This window comes from Poecilia formosa, unplaced genomic scaffold, assembly GCF_000485575.1.
Source record: "Poecilia formosa unplaced genomic scaffold, Poecilia_formosa-5.1.2 Scaffold52, whole genome shotgun sequence".
Classification (NCBI taxonomy): domain Eukaryota; kingdom Metazoa; phylum Chordata; class Actinopteri; order Cyprinodontiformes; family Poeciliidae; genus Poecilia; species Poecilia formosa.
Genome location: NW_006799991.1, coordinates 1,830,056 through 1,849,165, shown reverse-complemented (window position 1 = coordinate 1,849,165; position 19,110 = coordinate 1,830,056). Strand labels below are relative to the sequence as shown.

The 19,110-nt window shown below is 40.6% G+C and overlaps 1 protein-coding gene across 1 annotated transcript in view; it reads right to left on the bottom strand.

The window, feature by feature from the left end:
* Positions 1-5,674: 5,674 nt before the first annotated feature.
* The window catches only part of insrb (insulin receptor b), an 81,173-nt gene continuing 67,737 nt past the window's right edge, over positions 5,675-19,110 (bottom strand). Inside the window, exons 12-23 of the mRNA XM_007552728.2 lie at positions 17,298-17,421; positions 16,977-17,130; positions 16,664-16,812; positions 15,391-15,547; positions 15,163-15,259; positions 14,574-14,641; positions 14,191-14,420; positions 12,831-12,941; positions 12,509-12,671; positions 12,274-12,403; positions 12,052-12,186; positions 5,675-11,796 (exon numbers count right to left, since the gene is read on the bottom strand). Of these exons, the coding sequence (XP_007552790.1) occupies positions 11,442-11,796; positions 12,052-12,186; positions 12,274-12,403; positions 12,509-12,671; positions 12,831-12,941; positions 14,191-14,420; positions 14,574-14,641; positions 15,163-15,259; positions 15,391-15,547; positions 16,664-16,812; positions 16,977-17,130; positions 17,298-17,421 (1,873 nt within the window). The 3' untranslated portion in view covers positions 5,675-11,441. The remainder of the gene's footprint in view (positions 11,797-12,051; positions 12,187-12,273; positions 12,404-12,508; positions 12,672-12,830; positions 12,942-14,190; positions 14,421-14,573; positions 14,642-15,162; positions 15,260-15,390; positions 15,548-16,663; positions 16,813-16,976; positions 17,131-17,297; positions 17,422-19,110) is intronic.

Below are 19,110 nucleotides of genomic sequence, written 5' to 3'. Positions count from 1 at the left end.
AAAGGGTTTTACCGAGTGGGAAAATAGAAATCCAGCACAGATCTAAAAGTTCATCCTTTCGTTCATAATCTATTCCTACTAAATATGCAAATCACCTTTGAGATTTAATTTCACCTGAGAAGACAAAAATAAAATCTCTCTATGCCTAAATAGCTCGAAGAACTTGGAGCCAAAATAGCCTTTGAGACTTGATGACTGAGTTCACTTGCAAAGATTGGATAAATTATGCTTCCTTCAAGGCAAAAAAGTAATAAATAAATAAATATTAAAAGTTGTTTAAAATTGGGGTCGACTTAAAACTTCTGAAAAGTGCATAAATTAAGGAAAAGTTTTTTTTGTTTGTTTATTCAAAATAAATTACAGGATCCTCAATATTGTTGCCACTAGTTTCATATCAAATTTTTAAAAAATGCCTCCATGAATTATTCTTTAGAATTACATGGAGTTACATTTATTGACATTTCAACTTAGATGACACAACAAATCCCTTAATTTATTGTTCTTTAGTAGAGGAACTGTTTCATGATTCCTGCCCTGTGAGTCCTGTCACGGAAATTAAATGTTTCACTTCTGATGTGCCTCAGTTTTCTTGTAATGTCTGTAAACTGTGGCAAAGGTTGTAAAGAAAAGCTTAAATTAATCACACCATTCAGGTTAGTTTTGTAATAATATCAAAGTTTCATGTCATTTTTCGCCACACTTACTTATTGGCTGACCATCTGGGCAGGAAAGTTCACAGTCTATCAGCGCACCAAATGGACATATCTGAAAAAAAATAAAATCAAAAAGTCGGTCAGGCTAGCATCAGCTGGAGCTACTTCAAGCATTCGGCATGCCGAAGTGAGTCTGTAATCATCAGTACAGACACGGTGTCTGCATAGCACATTTTGAGATGAAGTAATCTTACTAATGAGTCACTGCGGCAAAGTGTGAGCAACACTTGCGTCAATGTGGGGAGTTGGATATGTGCGGGTTATATTGCATCTCTACGTTGAGAATCGTTTAGACAGGAGTTTTTCAAACCAATAAAATAAAAAAAATAAAAAAACATTTGCTCCAGCCTGACATCTGGAGATCACATAGTCTGTATTAAACTCATTAATATGATGGAGAGCTGTTTAGTTTAGGCAGATCTTCCCGGGTCTGATCTTCGTAAATCAAATGGTTTAAGTCGTTCTACAGCATACAAGTCCTACAGAGTCCATAATAATAATAAATCAGGTATGTGATTCAGTTGTGCTGAAGCGCAGATGGATCTAGACGCTGCAACACACCGACCAATGAGGACTAGATGAAGTAGAGTACCAGCTGGAACAGAAGCTGGAAGGTTTTTCCTCACTCCTCAGATGTTTGAGGGGTTTCTTGAATCTACATCGCACAAATCGCCTCACACCATCTCGATAAGATCACAATCTTGGCTTTGACTCTGCTTAAAGGACTGTCCATTTCTTAATTCTCAGCCAGTCTTTGGCGGAGTCACTGTTACGTGATTGCCCTCTGATATACGACAGATTTCATGGTGGCTTTTATGATGGTGAGGTGGGCACGTCCTGCCACTCAAAGCAACAAATGGCTGCTGTGCCGGATGAACTTATATGTCCAAACATTCTTCGTTCTGTCTAGCAAGCATCAGTCTGGACTTTATGTTTTCTTTGAGAGTAAAGGTTGAACATCTTCCATTAACGTTAGATCTGTGCAGTCTCTTTCTGATTGTACAGACAATTACATCAACAGTAGCAACAGCATGCTGTGATTCAATCTGAGGTTGATGGAGACTTCAGTATAGTAGTTAGACCTGAGCAGTTCGTTGCTTTGAATGTCTTCTCCTTGTATAATTATTCACAAGACTGTTTCGGTCTTTTATGTAGCTGTTATTGATTACTTTATGTTACATGAATATCCAGTTGTTTCACACTGTAAACGTTACAGTGTCATTTTAGTGCATATATCAAAATGTTTGAATTTTACAATTAAGAACAATGCATTTGCAGAACTAAAGTAATTTCAGCTTGTTTTTGATGTCAAAACATTAAGAGTATAAAAAGTTCATCAATGACTCAGTGTAGCAGCTCCTCCCATTGTCAGCCACTTTGCCCTGGTAAAACTCCCACATATTGTCAGTCATCATCCACAGACTCGATTTCACTCTGAACTTCACCGAAATGAACGAGTTGTTAACAGGTTTGGGCTGAACGGGGTCGTATGGGTCATCTAGGGGTCTGTTGAATCTGGTGCGTCAGAAGAACAAACCTCTTGAGTCATGAAGTCAAACCATTTAAAAAGCAAAAGATATTTGCCGAAGCCTGATTCAGAAGCTGTATAAGGATATACTTCTCTTGAAGAAAAACACTCAAATAATTATTTTTTATCTATTTAAGTTGTCCTATAACAGAGTGGTGAACTGTTCACAATGGATCCTGCTTGGTTTTATTTCCAACATTTGTTATTTGAATTTCACGTGAAAGGCCAACACCAACACTTAACTATGAAATAGAAGGAACATTTATGATTTTCACCTACATGTAAAACAAAAATAATCCAAAAATCTTTGTGGAATAGTAATCAACTTCCTTTGTTTGACCATTTTTGACACAATTCCAGCTGCAAGTCGTTTTTTTAGACCATTTTTTCCCCCAACCCTGATCCTCAAAGCACACTGCCCCATGTGTTTTAGTTGTTGCTGCTTCAGCACACCTGACTTCAATTTCTGGCTGAGTAACAGACTTTTCCTAAACAGCAATAATCTAAATCAGCTGTGTTAAAGCAGGGAACCATCTAAAACCTGCAGACCAGTGTTTGAAGCGTCTCTGCCAGCGTCGTGCTGATATTAGCCCGTTCATTTTAGGAAAATATCTCAGACTGGGTGAGGAGTCTGAACATTAAGTCTTTTTTTTTTTATCACATTCCCAATATAGATGAAAAGGAAGAAAGTAATGCACACAACATTAAAAGCTTGGCTGGGGAAAGTTCTGAAGTACGATGAAAATGGGAATAACAGCGCTCCAATAACATGCAAATGTTTTAATAATTTTTTAATTAACCCCTTAATAGTACTTTTATGTATTTCTGGAGTGCTGTTTATTCCCATTTTTATGTAATTCTTGTGAAGCTCTGGTTTTAAGTTTCACTTTTATTTTCTCCACAAACGTAGAGCTGCTTTATTTATAACCTCGATGCATCATCTAAGTTGGCTTTTAGCTTAACTTCTTTCAAACGACGTAAAACGTTTTGAGACACATCAGAAATTCATTCATATTAGAATCCGATTATTTCACGTCATCAAACTTGATCAAAACCGCAATATCTGGATGAAAGGAATGTCTGAGAGGAACTACAAAAACGGAATGAGGCGTCATAAAAAAGGGACAAGTAACCTGTCATCACTTCAGACTCACAGGATCAGAGACAACAGAAGACGACCCAGTCACACACAGACAGATCATCACTGAACAAGAGTCAGGTGTGCAGATTCATAAAGCAAACTTCTGGAGGAAGCAGAAGAGCTGAAAACATGAAAGGTGGATGAAAACAAACAAGCCGACTGAATCCAAATTGATACAAACCCAGCGCAGAGATACTCACCCCTCGGATGTAAAGAAGGAAAGGAAACAACCCGGTGCATTATCTGAACTTATTGGTTTTCATTTAGCCACAGCACCAAGAGGTCAGAATGATGTGAAGCCCTCATTAGTGCAGATGTTATCATATATTTGTGATAGTTGTGGGAACCTTCAGTTTCAGGCAAAAACATTAAGTAATAATCCCTCATTACTTTATATTTTTAGTTTTGTTTACTTTTTCATTCATATTTCATCCATTCCTTGTGCCTAACCTGATGCGTGTTTTTTTGTTTGTTCTTTGGTCCTGTGATGAAATGGTGATTCTACTGTGGGTCATTCCTTGCTGATTGGGCGCTAGCGCCCCCCAAAGGACTAGTCAGGTATAACAAATTAAAAGATCACATGGGAATCAGAGGCTTTGAAAAAAGTGCTAAAACTTAATATGTATATAAATATATCAAGAAATAATCATTAGCCCAAAATAAGGTTACAATTTTAATAAAATTTAAACAGGTATCTATATTTATCAATAAATTAAGAATTACGTGTGCTACCTCATATATGAAGTCATTGTATATAAACTTAAATAATCTGTAATCTGAAATAATTTAAACTGTTACTAAATGTAACCCTGAAGTAACAACAATATGAAATAATTATATGCATTTTTGTAAAATTGTTTTTACAAAATTTAAATGTATTACATTTATTATGAGCATTTTAATAGCGGGTTATCGATTTTGGCTTCTTTCTATGAGACCTATTTTCTTCTTTTAAAACCCAAAACAGCAAATAAAATGTGTTGTAGTTCTTTCAAAAATATAAATAACATGTTTACATAGAGCGCATCTGTATAACTTTGAGGTTCAGAAAGGTTTCATGATTTCAAACCAGGATGTTTTGCGGGAGGAAAATGCCTCTGCGGATTCTGATCGTTGTTGGAACCAGATCTATGAGTTTGTATCTGAAAAGGCCCCACACAGTTTCATGGAACAAAGGACTGCAAGCGGACACATATTCTCCAATAATTTTATTCATAATTTTAATATAAACAGTTAATTGTTGAATAATTTACACACAGCTAGATTTTCTTATTTTCATATCATTGCAACATTTTCTTTGCATGTCACTACTTGGCTCTCCGTTTGAAAACGTATAGAAAAAATAAATTGTCAAGCGTTCTTTTAGTCATGGCACAATTTTTTGATCCTGTTCAATGAGCGTTTATCTCTGCGTTTTATGCGTGTGAACGAGAGGAACTCCAACATGTTTGCTGTCTGTGGTACACAAACGCAGATCATGGCACATCTGGATCCAGTGTGAGGTGAGAAGGAGGGCAGGCCTCTGTGGGGGGGGGGGGGTTTGGACTGTACAAACACACATTTACACCCACTGTCTGCAGTCACGACAACGTCTCATCATAATGTATACACAACATGTTCCAAAAATGAACACATCCGCAATAAAATGTACATTAATAAAGAGGTATCCTGCTGGACTACACACAGAAATCTGGGAAACCACCTATGTGCACCGAGAGAAGACACTTAGAGACAGAGAGGATGAGGAGGAGCAGCCAGACAACAACAAAGACAGACAGAAGGTTTCTAACCTGGAGAAGACCACCGGCTCGATTCAACGCTATGAAGAGGCTCCATTTACAATCATTTATCTGAGATCAGTTTGAATTTATAAATTAAAATGAAACTGTGGAGGATTTAGTCAGAGCACACACACACACACACACACACACACACACATATATATATATATATATATATATATATATATATATATATATATATAAATATATAAAAACTTGGGTAGATTTATGGAGCTGGAGTGAGGCGAGACCCTGCTAAAAAATAAAGATTTGAATAAAAGCCTCTAGAAAAACAAATCGTGCTGAAAATCCTTGCAAATATGTGGAAGGTACATGGAACAAATGTACTTTGTAAAATTAGGAGAGAAAAACAAAAAAAGTTAACTGTAATCTCACACTTTACCACTAGATGGCACTCCACTCATTTCACCTTTGCTTAATTGAATAAACAGGGCAATTCACAAGGTTAAGAAGTCTCATCTATCATCTCAGAAGAAAAAAAAAACTTTTTTTTTTAGGATCTGTAAACTGATGACTAAATTATGATAAGAGGAAGTAGATCTGCTAAATAGAAATAATTTGAACAGGCTTTTACCAAACTCAAACATTTCAATCTTTGCAAGACGAAACACCTCCAGACTTTCAGAGAGCTGAACTCTTTCTCAAAAGCACGAATTAACTTTTCTTTTCTTTTTTTTTATAGCTTATTCTGGATCTCATCCCAGAATTCCTCCTCGACGTTCACGAGCAGTGGTCTTCTCCAGCTTTTCTCCAAATTTCAAGTAAAAACGTTTTATATAGACAAGTTAAAAAGCAGGAGACATATCGGTGAGAGGAGAGAAGGCTTCTTGGTCGACATGCTGCTTCCACCGAGGTTCGGTTTCAAAGAGTGGGGCCTGAGCGGCCGACATTCACAACACTAGCGTGGGATTATGGGAAGCGAAAAGTCTGAGGCCACATCCTGTTTAACTTGTCCTCAGACTAGAAAGCTGCTGCTCCTCCGAATTAAACACACAAACAGACGAGGGCATGTTTCTGTGCGGTGGGTCGGGTCATAAAAACAATAAAAAGAAGAAAAATCAATAATCTTAAATTTAGAAAAAAGATATATACACACACACATCGATAACATTAAATTCATCATGTACAAGAGTAGGAAAACTTTACAGTCAGAAAAAAGTATTGTATTTATCCTCCCCTACTTTGGCTAAAAAAATAGAAATCAACATCTCTATAATGTAATACTTTTATATCTGCGTAAAACAAAAACAATAAACCACAATCTGCTTTGTTCTCAACCCAAGAGTTTAGTGAACCTTCCCTAAAACCAAGTGCTTCTCTTTATTTCCATTTTTCTGGACAGATGACATTGGCTGCTATTTACAGTTTGACGAGCTTATTATAATTGTAGAGATTTCCAAATGATACGCTTTTGTTGTTTTGTTTTGGTGTGTGTGCTTTTGGGCTGGGCCTCCCACTGGTAACAGACGGATCGGAGACAGACATCAAACCATCAAGCTGGTGCACATTTCTCATCCAATCAACAAAGCAGGCTGGAGCTCAGCAGAGTAGAGTTCATCAGCTTTTCTTTTGTTTTCTTCTTAGTCACAAATTACAGAATGTATTTGCTTTTTTTTCTGCATTTACAGCCAAAAGGAAAAAGAAATAGAATGCGTAAAAAAAAACAAACATGTTTTTATTTAATGCTTGGAGATGGAAAATCTTGTGTGATTGTTGGAGACAGGTCAGTCGGGGGGGGACAGTTCGAGTCAAGGTGTGCCAATAATCTTAAGAAGGCACTGCAATGCCCCCTGTGAGCCACTAGAGGGCAGTGTGAACCACATCACATCAGAGCCACAGAGACGAGGATTCCTGATTATCTTTAATTGACTTGGAGTAGATAAAAAGGTAGGTAGCTCTTCCTCCTCCTCCTCCTCTTTATGCTCTTGAGGCAAAGCATTGAGCCGCCTCCCTGAGACGGAAATTTACAATCAAGATTTTAAATCTGTTAAAAGTTTTTGTTTATGGCACACAGGATTGTCCCCGTCAGGAGCTTGTTCTCCGCAGCAGCAGGGGAAAAGGTTCTGCTTAACCCGGCCCGCACTTCTGTGTCATGAACAGACCACCCACCGTATCCATGGCGATAATAGAAAATAAAAGGTCATCTCTTGATATTCACAGTTGAGAAAAAAAAAGAAAAGAAAAAAAAAACATACACAGACGACAAAAATCAGACTCAAGACAAGAGGAGGATGAACGCGGGAAAGGTCGTTTTACAGAGCGCAAGGTCCGTGACTGAGCTTCGTTAGCTTTGGCTGCAAACAGGTCATGACAGAGACACTCAGGATCTGCTGTGAAATCATCAGATGTGAGCAGAGAGAAGGAGCGTGGAGGTCATCCACCTCCTCCTGTGGCTGCGGAGCGGGAGGAGGAGCCGCTCACCAAGCTCCAAGGTTCGTGTTTAACTCAAAATAACGCAAGGCTTCCCCCTGACACAAGACGAAGCAATAACTAAGGGTATATAAAAGAAGGCAAGGGAGAGTTAACACCGTGTGTGTGTGTGAAATGTGGGATTAGGTGATTTTTCTCTGTAGTGACGCTGAGCAGGCAGTGGGGATGATTGAGGCTCTTTGAACGGTTTCCTCCTCCTGCGCTGAGGTAGACTCCGGCCAAACACGAAGACGACGAAGACGACTACTTACAAACTACTAACAGAGCTGCTCACAGCCAGCTCCTGCACCCAGAACCTCACCGACGCTCAATCAAAGCAAGAAAGTGTGTGCAGTTCGAAATAAATAGTTGCTTTTTTCCAAAGACTGTCATAGATAAGTTAACATTTGCATATGGAGATGAGACCAGAGACCATGCTACACACTAGTGCGTGCTGTAGTGTGACAGTGTTGGAAACCTTAAGCATAATTGGTAGAATATTCTAAATGTCTCTTCATACGTCAGAGTTGTGTGGTTTAATATCGTTTGTTGCCCATTTATATCTCAAGCATGGAGCTGGTAAGGCAAGTATGGAGCTCAAGACTTTACATCCTTGGCATTACTGTTCAACAATTCAGACACAGACGAATTTGTTGGTTAAATCTGATACATGTGTGTGAAAAACAAAAAGCCTTAAAATAAAGTCCTGCTTTTTGTTGCTGCAGCAGAATCTCACAGAAGAAATCCAACAGATCCATAAGAAATAATCATTTTATATATAATCTGGAGGATTTCTTTGTCTTATGCGTGCTTAAGATTTAAATAAACTTATAGTTGGTATGATGGCGGTGATAAAAAGTTCACTGGGAATTGTGGGGATACGTGACCTCCTGGTTTTGCCAGTCTCCATAGCAACCATTAAATGCTATCCACACGCCAAGTGGTCGGTGAAGAGATTCAGCCTTTCTGTAAAAACGAAACAAACTGTGTGGAGTTCGTTAAACTCTTCTGGGAATCGTGTGCGTCGGTCAAATTAGACTAAAACCTTAGAAAAATAACTTCATGTCCACTGTAAAGAGGAGGATCTGTGATGCTGCGGGCCAATTAGTCCTTAACTGTTCCTGGTGACGCGGCTAGCAAAGATTTCAGCAAAAAGCTGGTGGACTGTATCAATAATCTGTCTTCCAGCAGGAAAAATGTCCAAAACAATTTACTAGCTTCCAAATTAACATAAAAATGTTTCCGCGCACAAAATCAAGCTAGTAAATGTACTGCTGTTGATTTTTCTTGAACTAAATAACTGTAAAGGCCCAAAATATCCATAGTGAGACTAGGCTACTGCAACACAGAAACAACTGATTTTAAGGCTAGTCACACATGTTTTCCAATTGTACCAACAAATTTGTCCCCTTCTGCCAACCGTAACCTCAGACGACTCCAGGTGGCAACGATTCAGACCCTGGTCTGTCCACACTGACCCAAACACGACTCCCCGTGTCAAAGAACATATCCGAAACCTTTCGCTTTTCTTGTAACGTCAAAAACAACAACAGCGAGTGCACCGGGAGCGGTTTCCTGCGCGTTACATCAGCCTCATGCGAGGCTCTGGTTTTGTTGGAGAGAAAAAAATTATAAAAAAAAAAAAGGCACTGGTGAGAGATGGAGGCAGCTTCTCTGCGATCTCTGACTTTGGCCACCCTTTAAAAGATGAACGCTGCTCAGCTGGCTCGACGATCACAGTATCTGTGTCCTCGAAGAAAAGGATTAGAGAAAAATGCCATTTGAGAGAAACGAGTTTCCTCACCATCTGCTCTGAATGGAAATCTTTTTTAGCTCATTCGTTGGCGCCGTTGACAGGAACGTTTTAGATTTATGGGGTGAAAAGTGAGCGTTTGTCTTATTAAAAAAAAAAAAAAAAACAGGTGGCCAAAGAGGAACACGGCAAAACAGCCCAACGTAACAGGATTTTGAGGGGAGTGGGGAGTTTTGACAAAAATCCTGGAATGTCAGTCCTGAGCGAGAAAGCTGCTGCACGCCGTGCTCTGACTGCATGTGATGGCAAGGAGGAGAAAAGGATTAACAATCTACTCATGATCCCCCCCCCTACCCCCAAACCCACCACCCGGTGTGCTGAACAGAGAGCAGGACTGCTGGCTGTGAATACGTTTGGAACTTTCTGCATCTCTCTGCAGCCCTCGGCCAGGAAAACGTGGAAATTTCCACCAGACCTCTTTGGAGAGGAGAGTTCAGCGGCCGGCAGGAAGCTGTGGAGGAAGCGACGGCGGCGCAGGAGCAATGAGCCGTGGGAGATTTATCAATCCTCGACTTTGATGGAGAAACTCTCCCTGATTTAAATCCCAAACATCGTCCACTTCGTCCTGCCTTCTTACAAGCCCTAACCCAGACGAAACTTGAACTAAAACACCGAAAGTTGCATAATTTCCACATCAAATATTTTGCAACTGAATTTAGTTTCTTTCTTCTTTTTTTTTCTCTCCACAAAAAAAGCCAAACATATCAAAAGGCAAACTGTGATGCGACCAGAGAAAACGGCAGACGAACACATACCAGGAGCACTTTGACCCTATAAAGGCCTCAATCCCCCATTTGTAAAGCTTTTCAATTGTTTCTCCAGTAGTAAAGTTGCCTCCAGAAATGGGAAATCCCCCCCAAGATAGTAAAAAAAATTGTAGAATAAGAAATAATCAAGGGCTGGATGCCTAAGACACAGAGAGCACTGACGGTAGATTAGTGTAACTTCTGGGGCTAAAAAAATAAAAATAATAATTATTAAAAAAGAAGAAAAAGACATTAAAACACAAGCAAAGCATCGGATGAACACAAATATCAACTACAGTATTTACAAAACCAAAACCCCATCAATGTTATACAGTATATTATATATAAAACATTGGCTTAGAAAGGCCATTATTTTATATATATACTATATATATTATATATATATATATTTCTAAACCCACTATAACATATCAAAGCAGCAGCTATTGGTCAGTCTGATGAACTCTTTTGTCCAAATTTTAACTGTTTAAATATCCTTCAGCCACAAAGTGAGGACACAGAAACAAAAAGAGGAGGGAAAGAAAACCAATAAATTAAAACTATTCACCAAACACCAGATAAATCTGTGTGCAGTTCGGAATTTTGCAGAACCAAAACATAAAGAAAAAGAGACGAAAGAAAATGTTCCTCCAGGAATAAATGTTTGTTCTAAGATCAATTCATCCCACTGATTAAGTCATCGTACAAAAAAAAAAAAAAGGAATTTACTTAGACATGATTCTTTAGTTTATAGGCCACGCTTTTTAAAAAAAAGGCCACCATCAGAGTAAAAAGATTTGGAGAAACAAAAAAAGTTAAAAGCACAGAAGTGTGGAAAATGCAGTTCGGCAGGAGGGTGGTGGGGAAGGTCGAGCAGCCTTCTTGGTTATCTAAGGTTTTGTTGTGTTCACAGTTTTGATTTTTTTTTTTTTTCCCCGTTTCTTTTTGTTTTATTATTGTTTCCGTCACAAGGAGTCCTGGAAACACGTTTTTAATCTATTACCGCAAACCTGGGTAATGTGAAGTCTGATGTGTCGTGGAGCAAGTTAAAAAGAGGCGTTTGCATCCCTTGCTTGCCTTGGTTTGGCAGCCGTGAGGAAGAAAATTCAAAGTCCTGAGATCCGTGTCTTTTTTTTTTTTTCTTTGTCGGTTTTTTTTTTGTTGAAGAGTTTCTCTAAGAGTAAGAAAATCGTTAGAAAATGGTTGCAGGGTACAGAAAAATGGACTGAAAGACGGGAGGTGTGGGGGCGAGGGAAGTGTTGCTAAGTCTTTTCGGGGGCCAGGAGGTGTTAGGAAGGACTCGATCTGGGCAACGACAGGATTCTCCCGTTTTTCTTGCCACCGTTCATGTGTGTGTAGGGGACATGCTCCTCGTAGTTCCCCCTGAGGGCCACCGAGGGCCCGCTGTCTCTGCTTAAGCTCTCCTCCCTCTGGGAATAAGACGACGGGTCCAGGGGGATGCTCTCCATGTTGTCCAGGTCCAGGTCGAAGTCCTCCGTCTCGGGGACTTTGTTCTCCTCGCTGTAGAAGAAGGAAACCTCCTGGAAGGTCGGGTGAAGGTCGTCCCGCAGCATCTCGATGATCTCCAGGAACGTCGGCCGCATCTTGGGGTTGTACTGCCAGCACATCTGCATCAGGCTGTGCCTGGTTTGTGAGACACGAAACCGGATTAACACCTTAATCACACCTCAAAAAATAGTTTTACAAAATTATTCATACATGTTGAAGTTTTGTCCAATTTAGGATAATTAAGACACACAGACATAACGCAACTAGCTTGATGCACGAGCTTTATAAGTCATAGTAAAGAAATTAAAATCAGAATTACTTCATGGAAAAGAGAATTATTGCTAAGATTCTGTTTACTTTTACTAGAAAGGAAAAACAATCTCTATTTACATCCTCTCGGGGCAGTTGTCGGGTCGGTCCAGGAACCCTCCGTCCATCACAAACTTCAGGACCTGTTCATTGGACAAGCCCTGGTAAGGCTGCTCCGCTAGCGTGCTGATTTCCCACAGCACGACCCCAAACGACCTGCAAACAACCGAGCCATACAAACATGACTAAAGGCTTTTTTTCAGGACGGCGTCGGTGCGGGGGGGAGGCTGAGGCGTGACGTACCAGCAGTCGGAGTGGGCGGTGAACACGCCGTCTTTCAGAGACTCCGGAGCCATCCACCTGACAGGAAGCAGGCCCTTTCCTCCTTTGCGGTAGTAGTCTGTCTCGTAAATGTCCCGCGTCATTCCGAAGTCTGGGTGAGAGGCAAATAACGAGTCAGCATGCAGGAAAATCCGCTCACGCTCGCTGGGCTTACAGTGGGGGAAAAAAAATCACGAAAAACAAAACCAGCACGGACCTCCGATCTTGACAGTGAAGTCCTCCGCCACCATGCAGTTCCTGGCCGCCAGGTCTCTGTGCACAAACTTCTTGGCGTTGAGGTAGGCCATGCCGTCTGCGATCTCTGCTGCCATCTGGAGCATGTCTTTCAGAGTGGGCGGCGGGGAGCCCGACGGGTTGTTCTAGAGAGAAAAAAACGCACATAAAACAACAAACGTCTTCATGGTTTGTCCAGAGTTATTCCCTTCACTCAGTCTGTTTGTAATCCCAACAGGCTGAGGGAACATTTTCTCTTTGCTGATAATAAAAATGGTGATGTGGAGGTGGGAGGACAAACAAACCTCAGAGTCTGGCCTCAGACTCCGCAGGTAGCTCTTCAGGTCACCATGAGTCATCAGCTCCATCACCACCAGTGTGGGCTGACCTTTGGACACCACTCCAAGCAGACGAACCTAAAAACACATTGAAAATATTTTAAAAAAGGCATACAAATGACTAAAGTCATTTTTAAACATTTGTTATTTATTATTTGGACTTATTTTTATTAGGGGTGGTTTCAGCAGACATGTCAGTGAAGGTGAACTGTTGTGCTTTCCTTGAACACATTAGCATAGGTCTTTGGGCAACACTAAACATGTCCTTTACGTTTTTTAAAACAAAATCATTCTTGGATGATGAGACTATTTGTGTCTCCAAACAGACACAAAGGTTCTGCCTATGTGGAACCTCCTTTCAGAATGAGCCGTTTCACTTTATATACAAACTCAACGTTTACATTCACACATGAAAGTGGCTGCAAACGGGCGCACAATTACACAACCATACATCTTTGAAAAGCAGAAATGGGGCCTCCTGCACAACCAACAAGGATGCAGGAAGGAGTTTCTGGGTGGTAAGTCAAGCAACACTTGTCTTTTCCAGCAGCCATTGTATAGTACACACATGGGGTAAAACCAGCTGACCAAATGTGCTGGAGCTCTGCTTGGTTGCAAAGTGACGGATGGAAATCTGTTGGGGTTGCTAGGTGATTGGTAGAATTCCGTTGTGGTTGCTAGGTGACAGGCAGTGCTGATTTATGACGACCCATTTAGAAGGTTTTTGAAACGGCTCATTTTCCAGAAATTGAAAGTGTGAAATTTACATTTAAATGTTTAAATTTAACCAGATATTATTCAACTCATTAAATTGAATAAATATTGTTACGTTATATATCTAAAGTGCTGGAAAAACACAAAACGTATAAAAATAGACAGTAGCTTGCATATTATTCACTGACTACAAGTGCATTAAATATAAATATTTTCCCGGATCTGCGCGAGAGTCTTTATTATGCAGACAAGTTGCAACATTTACAAATCAATGCTCAATTTGGACTATCTCTCCTCCTCCCCAGGTAAATAATAAAACTCCTCCTCTACATCCCAACACGGTTTTGCTTTTAGCCGACAGCGCGGACGCGCGGCGGCTTAACTGCTCCTCCACAGGTTGTGTAATGAAATAGTAATGGCAGGCACTATCGCTCACAGAGTGTGAACATTTGCTTTGGAGTCTAGCTGCGTGTCAATATGGCAGCTTCAGCACAACAAGCGAGTCATGACTCCGTGAGTCACATGTGCTCATGCTGCTTTCAGCAACATGGCAAAAAGCTGTGAGTCAGCGAGCTGCCTCGGCGTGCCGGACGCTGATGGCTTTCGCCCGTACCACATGGTGACAGCTGAAGGCCTTCATGACCGACGCTTCGTTCAGGAACTCGATCCTCTCCCTCAGGCTGGCCGATTCGTTGACAGTTTTGACGGCGACGCGCGTCTCCGGTTCTCCTTTGACGATGTCCTGAGCGATTCCCTCGTACACCATGCCGAAGGAGCCCTGACCCAGCTCCCGGAGCAGCGTGATCTTTTCCCGGGGAACCTCCCATTCATCGGGAACATACACTACACAAAAAAAAAAACAACAAAAAACACAACACGGATGGCTGCAGGAACCCTTCACAGACCTAGAGCTGACTTCTTCTTCTTGTTCTTCTTCACGGTGCCAACATACTTAGGAAAATGGAAAGAGCAAAACAGGGTACAGGTTGGACTTACTGTCATTGGCGCTGAAATATTCAGGATTTGGTGAGGTGATGAGATCTCCTAATGGACCTTCAGTTTGCCTGTAAAACAAGCGCAGAAAGCATGTGAGACGCTGCTAGTAATTGATTACCCTGACAATTAATCGATTCATTGGATAAAAAAAAAGGCACATTCTGCAGATTATTCAATTAACCAACTAGTCTTTTTGATATATGTTAAAAGATGCAGATAAGCAAATAATTAACTTCCTCCTAAATGAAAACACAAGCATTTTCAGCATTTGTTGCAAAGGATGCAACTTCAGATAAAAAAAAATACTTTGAACATCAACAAGTGAAAAGTCCAGTTCCTTCTGCTTTATTTCATATCAGTAGAGTGAAGGGCCTTAAAAAAAACCTCTGAGGCCTTCAACAAACACCATCAAAATCAAAATAAACATCACACTTGATAAACATGCATGATTTTTTTCTTCCACTTTATAATTTTGGCTACTTTGTGTATGTCTACCAGCAAAAATCCCAATAAAACACATTGAGGTTCGTGGCTGTATTGTTAGAGATGATGGGATGTTGTCTGGGACAAAGTTTATTGAAATTTTTACCTTTTCTTGAAGGCAAAAAAGGCGATGACTCCCACGAACAACAGCAAGATGGAGGAGACGATCGGAGCGGAAACAATCCAAGCTATACCTGAATCAGCTGCAGGAAGACAGAAGACGGTGAGTAAGAAAACGCATAGCTCTGAACGTCAATCCAGCAAACCATGAATCGCATTACGAAGAAAAGGGAACTGTAAACATCTGGTAAAGCTGGATGTCATCTTGTCTTACGGCTGGGCATGAAGAAGTATGTGGTTTCTGTAAAAGATCCGTTTCCAGCCAACGACGTAGCCCGGACGACCACGCTGTAGTTCCCAGGCTGCAGCAGGGTGAGCTTTGTGCCACCGAACTTCTCGTAGCTCAGCCGTGACACGCAAATTGAGTGGGGCTGGGAAAAAAAAGAGGGGGAAAAGTATGAGTTTGCTTAACAAATAATGAGAGGTAAGGTAATTAGTTGGAAAGAAACACTGGATAAAAATGAACAATTTCAAACGCTGATGCTCGACTATCTTTTCAGTAAAAGACTCAAACCAAACATTTTGGTCTGATCCTGTGTTCAAGCAGATTTTTTAAGAAAGGAAATGAATCTATATTTAAATGCAGGAGAGAAACTTCAGATATAGATGGAAATGCAGCCACAAAAAAGCTGCCTTTCAACCAAAATGACCCAAAACCTAAGAAATTTATTTATTTCAGGAAAACTTCATTTTCTTGAAACTCTTTTTTGGGCATTATTTTGCAAAAAAAAAAGGCTTCTTGGATTATTTTGTGGATTTACAGATATGTAAAGTTTTAGAAAACACAATTAATGATGCATGACGCCTTAATTCAAACGTTCATCTTTAAAAGCTCTGATAAGAGGCTAAATTAATTTATTGTGCACTGCCCCAGCACTCAAACCTTCAAAGTATTCATGCTACAAAATGAATGAATTATCTTACAAAATAAAGGCTAAAGATAAGCAGTGCTTGTTTCATTTTAAGAAATGTTGGCTGTATAACAATTACTGCATGAACAACAAAATATCTTTACGTCTGCCACAAAGGTACAACCTGGTTAATTAATTAAAACATGCTCTGAAAAGAATTTTTAATCAATTATAGATCAGTATGTTTAGGCTGCATATCTGTGACTTGACTGCTTGCTTCCTCTGCAGTGCAGACATAGTTTGAGGTGCTGCATTTGAAACCTTCCTTCCTGCTTCTGTCACTTTGGCAACAGCGCTGTTGCTAATGCTGGCTTTCAATCACACATCTGCAGCAAGGAAACAGCTGGAGCCAAATGCGCTCACTGTCACAGATGTGCACCTTGTCTACCAGAACCAGAATCCAATTTTGATACGAAGTGCACACAAAAGTCACTTTCTTTTTCTTTTCCATTGACAAAAAGGATGGATGGATAGATAGGATGGGATAAAGCCTAGTAGTAGGAATACTTCTCAGAGTTTTTAGATTTCTGGTGTGAGCACCATGTTTGTAAATCTGCATCAGCCGAAGAGGTTTACCTCCGTGTCTCCAACCTTGCGGTAGAACACCTCATAAAGGATGATGAGGCCGTTAGGCGATGGAGGCTCGTGCCACTTCACAAGCACATGGGGAGGTTCTTCGTTCACAATCTCATGGGTCACCGGGCCCGGGATGTCGTCTGCTTTTACTGGACATTAGGAGCAGCATCTCAGTGGGGCTAATTTCATCTCAAACATCAATATATGCTATGGCGTTAGCTTTAAGTTCGACAAACAAGCAGATCGGTGGTAGCTTTTAAACATCTAACCAACTTGTAAAGATTTATGAGCTGATATATGAGAGGGTCCTTACACTCCGGCATGGTCCGGGCGCTGACATAGGTGGCCATGCTGCAGCGGTTGGGCTCAGTGGGATGGTTGCAGGCTATGATCTCTATCTTATAGCTGGTGAAGTGCTGCAGGTTGGATATGACCGTTGACTCCCTTCCAAACACATTTTCCACCACCTGAGCAGAAATAAGGAGAGGGAATTAGTTTGACTGTGCAAATAGATCCAGTAAAAATAATAAAGCGGGTTTCACACTGCGTTATTAACCAGCATCCGAAACCAAACAAAGCACCGAATGAGAACTTTACCCGTGAAACAGAACTATTTTTTTAAGACGTCGGATACCTTATCGTCCTTCTCTTCTTCCTTGTACGAGGCAGTGGTGGTCTGCAGACTGGACATTGTGGAGTAAAAGTGCGTGGAGTCGACGGGCTCAGGATTCTCCACAGAGCGTCGTGGACGACTTTGTCTGGGAAAACAAGGCAAGGAGACGTTACAAAAAGCAAACAAATCGTGACCCCGAACTCGGCTTTCCCAGGAATCGATCCGACATCATGGCTTCAAAACGATAAACTCCCTCTAGAACAGGGGTCTCAAACTCCAGTCCTCAAGGGCCGCTGTCCTGCAGCTTTTAGATGTGCCACAGGTACAAAACACTTGAATGAAATAGCTTAATTACCTCCTCCTTGTGTAGATCTGTTCTCCAGATCCTTGCTAATGACCTAATTATTTTATTCAGGTGTGGTGCAGCAGAGGCACATCTAAAAGTTGCAGGACAGTGGCCCTCGAGGGCTGGAGTGTGAGACCCCTGCTCTAGAACGTTCAAGACGCCAGCAGCCATTTGCAGCAGGTGACGCCACTGAGAGAAGCATCCTTCACCTCCAGCGCCTCCGATTATCTGGTGAAATCCACACGTGTTTGGCAACTCTTGCCAAAAAACGAGTAAACAGGCTGAAAACATCTCCAGTGGGAAATTAAATTTAGTTTTGAGATTTGTTTTCCTTTTAATCAACATAACTGATGTCACACTTATTGGCACACCTGCTGTCTCTAGTCAGCAGAGAAACTTTCCACAATAACACGACGGTGGAACAGAGAGAGAGGGATTTTTGTTCCCCTGTAGATCAGGGTTGTCCAAATTGAGGCGCGGGGGCCACATCCAGCCCTCAGAATGATTTCGTTTGGTCCCTCATCATAATTTAAAACCACCAACATGTTCCGATACTAAAAGATTTAACATACCAACATTTTTAGTTATCACATTTCCTCCTAACGTTTTTAAGAAGGAGCAGATTGAAGTAAAAACTTTATTCATATTCCATTGGTTGGTAGAATTGAACAACTACTTTTTTTTTTTATCTCCTGAAAAGTTTCTTGGGTTATTCAATGATAAACAGATTCACAGCATCCTCCATTCTCCAGTAAGCTCACTGTGCAGAGATAAATGTGGGCCTAGAGGTCAGTGGCTAAAAGAAATAGGCCTCTCTATCACCATGGAAACAAGTTGTGAATTATTAATTAGAAGTTGCTTGAAACCCTGATCAATATAACAAAAAAATCTTACTTTTAAAATTGCTTTGGTAGTGTTTACTTTTTTTTAGGAAAAATCAGTATTTCACAGAAACAATTATTTCCTAAAATGCTATTTTTTTTGTCACAGAATAAATCTTAAAGGTTTGTTTTCTTTCCCAGTGTGAGATAACATTTGGTTTAAGGCATTTTTATTTTTTTTTTTTTTACCAAAGGTACCAATAAATCCTGTGGAGGACATTATATTTGTCAAAACACAGAAATAAACTTTTCTTCACTTAAAAAAAAAAAATCACAGAATTCATCTTTAATCACAGCAGCGGTCGCCTTGTTGATGCTTAGCTCCTGCCGAGTTGATTCTCAGTCAGGTGGAAGAAAAACACCCATGTCTCCCTCTGGTTGATGGACTTAGGGAGCACGAGGATTGTTGTTTGTACCAAGAGCTCGACCCGTCCAGAGCCATGAGTGTGCGAAGCAGAGTGTTTGTGTGTTTCCAAATGGCGGTTCGCATGATTGCACTTCTGACTGGCATAAATGAAAATGGGTACAGTAATCACTCCCTTGGGGAAGTGTGTGTGTGTGTGTGTGTGTGTGTGTGTGTGTGTGTGTGTGTGTGTGTGTGTGTGTG